The following is a 9,075-nucleotide window of genomic DNA, read 5'->3' as shown; positions in this document are numbered from 1 at the left end:
AAAAACACATTTGAATCGAAATCCACACATAAACGTCGAATCTATCTTCAATATTATAATTACATTAAAATCCTCGATCATTTCCTTCAACAACTTCCTGTTTTTCGTTTTTTTCCCGCTAGTTTATAAGTCCTACTTTCCTAAAGTCCTAGAACTGCAGTTTCAGTTTCTCTGATTACATCACATCGTACTGTATATTGTATAAGGACACAGAAATACTCATTTGAAACTGTAGATGAAGAAATCAAGATCAAATGATTCGAAAAGTATTTGTCAATGTTTGCAAACATAAATCTAAACCTACACGTCTGAATAGGATTCATGGAATGTTATTTGTGGTCAGTCCTTCTGTAGAAAAAGAAATTTTCACCTGGATAGCTCATACGATCAAACAATTTGAGACACGGCTCTATAGACGGATCTTGAAGACACCTTGGACTGACTGAATCACCAACGACGAAGTACTAAGACGCATTAGTCGCAACAAAAAGCTGTTGACAATTATTAAGATTGCGTACGCAACAACCGTCATACATAAAAAAGAAGAAGAAGAAGATTGCAAAAAAATAAAGAAATAGAGGAAGAACTGGGAGGAGAAAATGTGAAGTATAGAAAAGACTAAATTTGGCGAGAAACATAATGAGAATTTGTAAGAAGAATAATAGATACCTCTATGGTCTATGAGCTAGAAACAAAGACAGATGAGGAAATACCTGTAGAAATCGAATTGAAGGAGAAGACAGGACCAAAAAAAAAACTGCAGCAAAAACCTCAAGGGGAGTAAACCACCCCAATAAAGAGATATAAAAATTTTGTTTCTTTTTTAGACAATGAGTTTGTGGACGTTGTTAGGATTTGACGAGACTAACATTTTCGTTACTTATTTTTCGATGACATTTTTATCTCCAAGTAGTAATAGTTTTAGAAAAATTCGTTAAAGAAATTTTACGTAATCTAATTGATCATCTTGTATCGTAAAAAACAACCAAAAAAAACACATACAAACATTGTTTAACTACCAATTCATCTATTCCGACGTAGAAAAGTTATGGCAAAGCACAAAATACGGAAAAATATAAAGATAATACCTCCGTGAGCCCTTAAGGGAATATATATAAATACGTCGAGATTATGCAGCTCTCTCTACCACCCGTTGTGCTTTTCGTCTCTAATAAACATGGAGATTATTATTTCGAATGAGTTTAACGTTTTATGGGACATAATAACCTAGAATGATGGCAAAAAGGAAAAGGATAAAAAACGGCAGACGGTCGTTGTTAAATATAGAAAAGCAGTTGTAGACTCGAGCTCGGTATTTCTGACCGGAATGGACATATATTACGAGACCTTAGTTTATTCTACAGAATAAGCTTCCAAGTGGTTTTTACTGGTCGCACAATAAAATAAGAAAATTGTAAAATAATTCAATCTACGAGTTTAATTTTTAACCTCCGATTCTCCAAATATCTATGAGAACTTTTGTAAGAAACCTCGTATAATAATCACGTTTGCACAATCAACCGTTTCGATATTGGAGTTCTCACTATCAACAGTCGGTTGTCTAGGTTAAAACGAAAAAAAAAATTAGGGACTTCTCCGGCGGCGGAGACGGGCGGCGTCGAGGACGTCATTAGACTAAGCGAATGTCTTTTAATCTCAAATTCGGCATGACACCATTTTAATTAATAGCGTGTGCTTTAGTCGATATCATTTCAAAGAGCAGACGGATGTAAAAGCAGACATAATTTATTTGATGTATATGCAGCAAATGTCGCTGTTAGTTTTTTTGTTTATCACATGAAAACAACTCAAATTTTAAAACTACTCGGACCACCGAACGTCTATTTTCGTAAATTCAAACATCAGATATTATAGCGTAGATTTCATCAATGTTTGGCTTTTGAAAAATCTTCAATAATATTGATAATGGTTATCCATTGAGGAAAAGTCTTCTCGCCTTACTAGGAAAGCAAGAAGACTTAAACATTATCCTAATTGATACCATTAACTCCCAAGATACTTCCCAGGAGCTTGCCTGTAAAACACAGGCACTGGATTATAGTTCTAAACGAATTATCCTTTTTTGAACGAAACCAGATTTGTTTTATTCGATGATAGTAGTTTGGAGAGGTCTAACGCGTTCAGAAAGACTAGATTTTTCCAAAAAACGTCTTTCCATACTAAAGAGGAATAGTCTTTTTTTGGGTACAGATAGCATTTGGTGGAACAAACAAGATTGTTCTCCATTAACAGACACTAAGAACACAAGACGACTTAAATATCGTCTATTTTCAGGTGAATATATAAAAATAAGTGTCTAGAATATCTATTTTCAAAGAAAAATGTCTCGGTTGCAAAATATCAAACAACGGACCTACCTACACGATATAAAGTTGTTAATACAGACGAAATAATAAAAAAAATTCAACGCAAACACCCATTAATGGATAGTATTATAAAAATAATGATCCAAATCGCCTAAACTTGCTGGAACCGATGTAGGACACCATCAAATATACCCAGAATACTTCTCAGAAGCTTGGCTATAGAACGCGAACACCAGATTTTAGATCTAAACTAATTATCCTTTTTTGGACGAAACCAGATTTGTTTTGTTCGATGATAGTAGTCAGTAGTAAGAGGTCTAACGCGTTCAGAAAGACTAGATTTTTCCAAAAAACGTCTTTCCATACTAAAGAGGAATAGTCTTTTTTTGGGTACATATAGCATTTGGTGGAACAAACAAGATTGTTCTCCATAAACAGACACTAAGAACACAAGACGACTTAAATATCGTCTATTTTCAGGTGAATATATAAAAATAAGTGTCCAGAATATCTATTTTCAAAGAAAAATGTCTCGGTTGCAAAATATCAAACAACGGACCTACCTACACGATATAAAGTTGTTAATACAGACGAAATAATAAAAAAATTTCAACGCAAACATCCAATAATGGATAGTATTATAAAAATAATGATCCAAATCGCCTAAACTTGCTGGAACCGATGTAGGACACTATCAAATATACCCAGGATACTTCTCAGAAGCTTGGCTATAGAATGCGAACACCAGATTTTAGATCTAAACTAATTATCCTTTTTTGAACGAAACCAGATTTGATTTAATCGATGATAGTAGTCAGTAGTAAGAGGTCTAACGCGTTCAGAAAGACTAGATTTTTCTAGTTCCATACTAAAAACGAACAGTCTTTTTTGGGTACATATAGGATTTGGTGGGACAAACAAGGTTTTTTTCCATAAACAGACACTAAGAACACAAGACGACGATTTTTACTGGACACCCTATTTCAAGAAAAGTTGTAGATGCAAAGAAAAAAAGTATGGACAAATGTTGACTCGTTTTTCCTGAATATTCTGTATCTGAGTTGAGAAGCTATGTGCACATCCATGTACCCTGCTAGTGCACTAAATACAATTAACAGGACCTATTCGTATATTCAAAAGGAGACAAACGTCGTTGTCATTGTATAGTTTTGAAAATCAATTATAAAATTACAAACGATAATGACAAAGTTATTGACAATAAAACTTCGTATACGAAAAAAATCTATATATGATATAAATTGTATCAAAATATTTCGATTGAGAAGTGAAATTCTGGTAATACTTGAAGAAATTAACACTAAAGACTTCAATTAGATGCTAATATAAAGGATGTCCATCGCATTTTATAATTTTAACTCAAAGTTCGTTACGACAAGTTCTTTAAGACCTTTGTCTTTGAATTTAGATACCAGAAACTGTCGCATTTTATTTCTGAATTATGAACTAATTTAGAAACCTCATATATCATTAATATTTTTTCAATTGTCATTTTTCCATTTTGTTAAGTATAGTATCAATTACTTCATCATATTTCGACCCTCGGCGAGACTTAATGACCATGTACACTTACCACTCGAGACGGAACGTGAAAAATAATAGAAAAAGAATCTCGAGTGGAAACGACGCACAGACGTTTTGAATAATTTTTTTTTTTTCTATATGGAATTTCGCTACTTTACCGATCAAAGTTCCTAAAGGAAAATTACGTGGTTTGAAAATAATAACTGATATGATTTCCATACGTCACACCCGAATTTTCGTCCTTGAAAAGGCACTTCCTTTGTACTTCTGAATGATGCGAGATTACTTGGGTTTGAACAGTAGTCGATTCGGAATTGGAAACATCATTTCGTGACTTACGGATTTGGGATGTTTAGTATTTTCTCTTCTGGGTACATTAGTTTGTTGGTTTATTAACTTTATTAACCTTAATATATTTACTATAACTGACTTATTCAGCTAAAATATTACTATTTTCCACCAAATATTACTTTCATTTCACCAATTTACTTTTTTACTTCACTATGTGAGTCTTCACTTACAAAAAATAAATTATTTGTAAACTACTTCCAGTATTGGTGTAGTGCCTATACTTGTTATTAAAAAAGATAATCAAATACTTGCCAACATCTTAAAAGCATTTAGCTTGTTTAAATTATATTCATCAAAATAAAACATTGTGGTGTGTACGTGAGCATTTTAAAATACACAAGTACATATAGGTATATTAAGTTCAAACCTCTGACATCAATCAAAGGTGTACAAAATGTGCAAAATAATTGTACATACCTACTATAAGAATCAATATTTAATAAAAAATATACCTTTTTTGTCAAAATTTACTTCATAACTTAAACTATATTCACCTAATCTTCACGTATAAAAACTTAAACATAAGTAATTTTTCCAACTAGATACCATTTCCGTTCCTATCATTATAATGAACTAGCTGACCCGACAGACTTCGTCCTGTCAAAAAGATTTGTAATGTGGCAGTTTTTGTGCCTACGTATTTTAAAAAATTCTCCTGAACAGAACCGTCACCCTGGTGATAGGGCGTTGTGAATAAAAAATAATTAAATAAAACATATATAAGGATTTAAAAGTAAGTAATCGCTTTATTGTTAATCATGTGAATCATAAATAATTATTATTATTATCATTGTAGTGCTTTGTGGTATACGATGTTTTTTGTTTGATTACCTGGCGCATAGATAAACAAATCTGATGGTTTTCCAACACGGGAACAGGCAACATACAATTGACCATGTGAGAAACATGGGTTTTCTAGATTAATACCACAAACACTTAATGATTGCCCCTGGGACTTGTTTATAGTCATAGCAAAAGTAAGCCGCACTGGAAACTGTAGTCGTTTAAACTCAAATGGCACATCAGTCGGAATCATTGGGATGCGCGTTATGAGAACATCTTCTCCTTTATACTTTCCTTTGAGTATAGTTGCTTCTATCACATTGTTTAGTAATTTTTTTATCGCTAACCGTGTACCGTTGCAAAGACGCGGTTGGTTGATATTTCGCAACATTATAACCACCGATCCGACCTTTAATTGAAGATTGTGAGGTGGCAATCCTGGCAAATCCAGCGAGTTTAAAAATTCCGGTGGATAGTTGACTACATCATCTTGATTAGTAGCCGAATCAACTGATTTATATATCCTCAATTCGCCTGTAATTTGTTCTTGAATTTTGAAATTTAATTCATTTACATCTATGTTTTTTGCAGCCAGTATAGCTCGTTCGCTCAACCAATCATGGTTTCTGTAATTTTGAGAAACATCTGGAAACACCTTCTGAATAAGTTCATCTTTTGATTGAGTTAACTGACAAAAACTTTGAGGAAAGTTAATGCAGCCAGTCAACATGTCTATAGGTAATTTGCCATTACCAATGTCAATGAGTTGTTTAGAGAATATGTTTCCAGATTGGTCATTTTGCAACTCGACACGCATATTCTTGCTTAAATGAAGTACTTTGACATGTTTCCACAAATTGGAGGACTTTAGACATGCATTGAGTTCATCAGCTGGCGTTGATCGTGGAATCACTGGCAATGTTTGACGAAAATCTCCTGCTAATAAAATCATTGCACCACCAAATCGGTTATTATTGCTCCGTAGATCTTTTAAGGTTCTGTCTAAAGCCTCCAAAGATTTTTTATGTGCCATCGTGCATTCATCCCAAACAATCAATTTACATTGCTGCAAAACCTTTGCCATTGCAGAAACGTTACAGGTTGGAGTTTTATTGCTTTGCATATTTAATGGCAATTTTAGCCACCTTCAAGCAAAGTTGCTGCGATTCCCGACGAAGCGAGTGCAAGTGCAATTTTATTTTGTGAGCGAATTGTTGCTAATATTAATGAAATCAAAAAAGTTTTTCCTGTACCACCAGGTGCATCTAAGAAGTAAATCCCTCCAGTTTCATCATTTGTTACTTTCATAAGAGTTTCAAATACATACTTCTGTTGTTCATTTAACAGTGGAAGATTTGTTTGAATTAATTCTTTCAAAGCGTTGAGATCATACAGTCTTTCTCGATGCAACTCTTGGTTAAAAGCGTCATGCATTGGACGATTGGGCGCGGTCAGGCCTAATTGAATTAATAGTTTGTTTGACATTATCAAGCACATGTCCTCAATTGAAATCAATGCTTCATTGTAAATTTCTTCACTGATTTGTATATTTGGATTTCCCATTCTATTCCGTATTTGATACAAAATATCATCACACATATAATCTTTGTACTTGATCCACAAATCAATTGGGTTTGATGGGAAGCATGTAGATATGATTATAGAAAACAATGTTCGTATTTGATGAGCGTGTGATGATATTACAGCATCATTGAGAGTTTGATCCCAATGAGCGTCATTTTCAAGTAATTGCAAACGTTGACAGGCTTCTCTGTAGGATCCACACAATTCACCATCAACAGTTCGTAACTGTTGGAATGATGTTGCGCCACGTACATTGACTAATAGCAGTCGTAAATAAAAGCATTCATCATTGCTTGGATGTACTGAATAAATCCGGCCAATCGCATCGGTGGAATATACATCTGTATATCCTGGAACTGGTTTTCCTTGTTTCCGTCGTATAAATCTCCTTGAGGATTGATTCCAGGTATAATATTTTGGCATTTCAGAATATAGCAATGTTTGTGCGAAATCATCGTTTTGGCATGTCTCAAAAAAACTGGTTAATGTAGTAGATGGTGGCTGAGCAGCTCTTTGTACTGCGATCTGTGTTGTAAAATACACTCTTTGTCCATTTTCTAAATGCACAGCTAAGTGAACAACAGAAGGGTGTCTCTCATGAATAGGAAAAGAAAATATTCGCCAAACTGCTTCATTACTACTGACATAGCGGCCCATTTGGTATTGGGTAACTTCATCATTGGAATTCTCTGCACCAATTCCAATCACAGCCATATCACTCCCTTTGGTTACATATTTGCAAATGTATTTAATTGATTTCACTGAATGGCAAGATTCAACGTTGATGTGTGCTTTGAATGTCTTTGATAAAATGGGTGAATATGGAACAATTCAACGATTATCTATTTCAATATCTTGTTGATTTAATTTGACAATTGTTGATTTTCCATTGTCTGCTGTCGATCTGCGACGATACAATGGATAACCATTACCAGTAATTGTTTCCGATATTAATGTCCGTGGATATCGTTTTGAACATTTACCATCCATCATACACGGTGAATTTTGATTAAGAGTTCCACAGGGACCATGTATCATGTGTTTGATAACTACCTCATGTAATCCAGGATCTACTTGTACATCAGGGATTTCAGCTGATATCACTGCATCAACTTCATTTGGCCTTATCTTTTCAACCAACCAAATCAAAATGTGTGCATGTGGCAATCCTCGTTTCTGCCACTCCACAGAATACATCCAGCAGCGTGTCTCACCAAACACATTATGTTTTACGATGAAATCCATTAATGATTTCAACTTTTGTCTAAAGACTCTGGCTGTAATATCATGACGATCAATGGGTGATTGCCCAGAGAATAACTCCTGCTTGATTTCTATCCATTGCGGATTGCATGTAAATGTGATGAACAAATCTGCTGTACCATAATGACGAATATACGACATGGCATCATGAGCATATTCGTGCATATGCCGAGGGCTTCCGATGTATGTTGCTGGAAGAATAGTCATCCGACCGACATTCTGTGCATTTCCATCAGTATTAATCGCATCTCGAAGGTGAATATACTCTTCAGATCGGAGTTTGGTTTGATTCAACCTGATGAATGTTAATCTCTCCGTTTCAATTTTAACATACATGTCAACAACATATTTGTGATATAATCGCCGACATTTCAATATGTGATTATCTTCATTTTCCCGAATCATTAGGCGGTATGAATAATAGTTCATTGAACTGACTTTTTTGTTGGTTTCAGAACCTGTAAATAGATTTTGTTTTAATAACATTCAAATATAAAATTAAAATACATAATATAATGACTGAAATATTATCGCCATAGCTAAACTAATATTTTAGTTACCTGTAATGGGATTTATCATTTTTGTTGAGAAATCGTAGCCATCTTCACCTTGCCAAAATATAATGGGATATTGCAGTGCATCATATGAGCGGTGTGTTTCCTTTATACGTTGTAATTGATCATTCCGACGATGTAAAACAATATCACGGGATTCCAAGTTTTCTCCAACTACAACGATAGCAACTTCATCAATAGTTGGTGCATTAAAACGTCTTGTATGTTGACCTGCAGGTGTTTTATCAGCTCTGATTACAATTTTGTGATTATCGGATAGCATCAGATCCAGGGCAGTTTTAAACAATATAATCAATTGATTGTGTTGATGAAATAAAGTTTGTAATTGTTCTATAATAGACCTCTTTACTAAATTGTTATGTGCACAACGCAGATGAATTTCTTGTGGTGAATTGCCCATAAAATAAATTTGCAGGAATTTGTTGTCGCTATCTGACACTGGTAACAGTGAACCTGCTCTGTGATATATTTGCCCTTGTATCTGTAAATAAGAAAAATATTATGGTGTGGTATAAATTAATGGATTGTCAGTGACCAAACTTAAATAATATTTGATCTTAAAAAGTATATATTTAGTTTTAACTAATATCTATCAAATATATAAAATATAATAAAAGTGTCACTGAAACTGAATCACCATATAATATGAT

General features: G+C 34.0%; 1 protein-coding gene across 1 annotated transcript; it reads right to left on the bottom strand.

Annotated features, from left to right (window-relative positions):
- Nucleotides 1-7,418: 7,418 nt before the first annotated feature.
- Nucleotides 7,419-8,186, bottom strand: LOC130903089 (uncharacterized). Its single transcript, XM_057815351.1, has one exon. The coding sequence runs from the start codon at nucleotides 8,184-8,186 to the stop codon at nucleotides 7,419-7,421; it is 768 nt and encodes a 255-aa protein (XP_057671334.1).
- Nucleotides 8,187-9,075: the final 889 nt, after the last annotated feature.

This window comes from Diorhabda carinulata, chromosome Y (assembly GCF_026250575.1).
Source record: "Diorhabda carinulata isolate Delta chromosome Y, icDioCari1.1, whole genome shotgun sequence".
Lineage (NCBI taxonomy): Eukaryota > Metazoa > Arthropoda > Insecta > Coleoptera > Chrysomelidae > Diorhabda > Diorhabda carinulata.
Note: the sequence above shows the minus strand (reverse complement) of the source record. Positions and strands in the feature narration are given on the sequence as shown.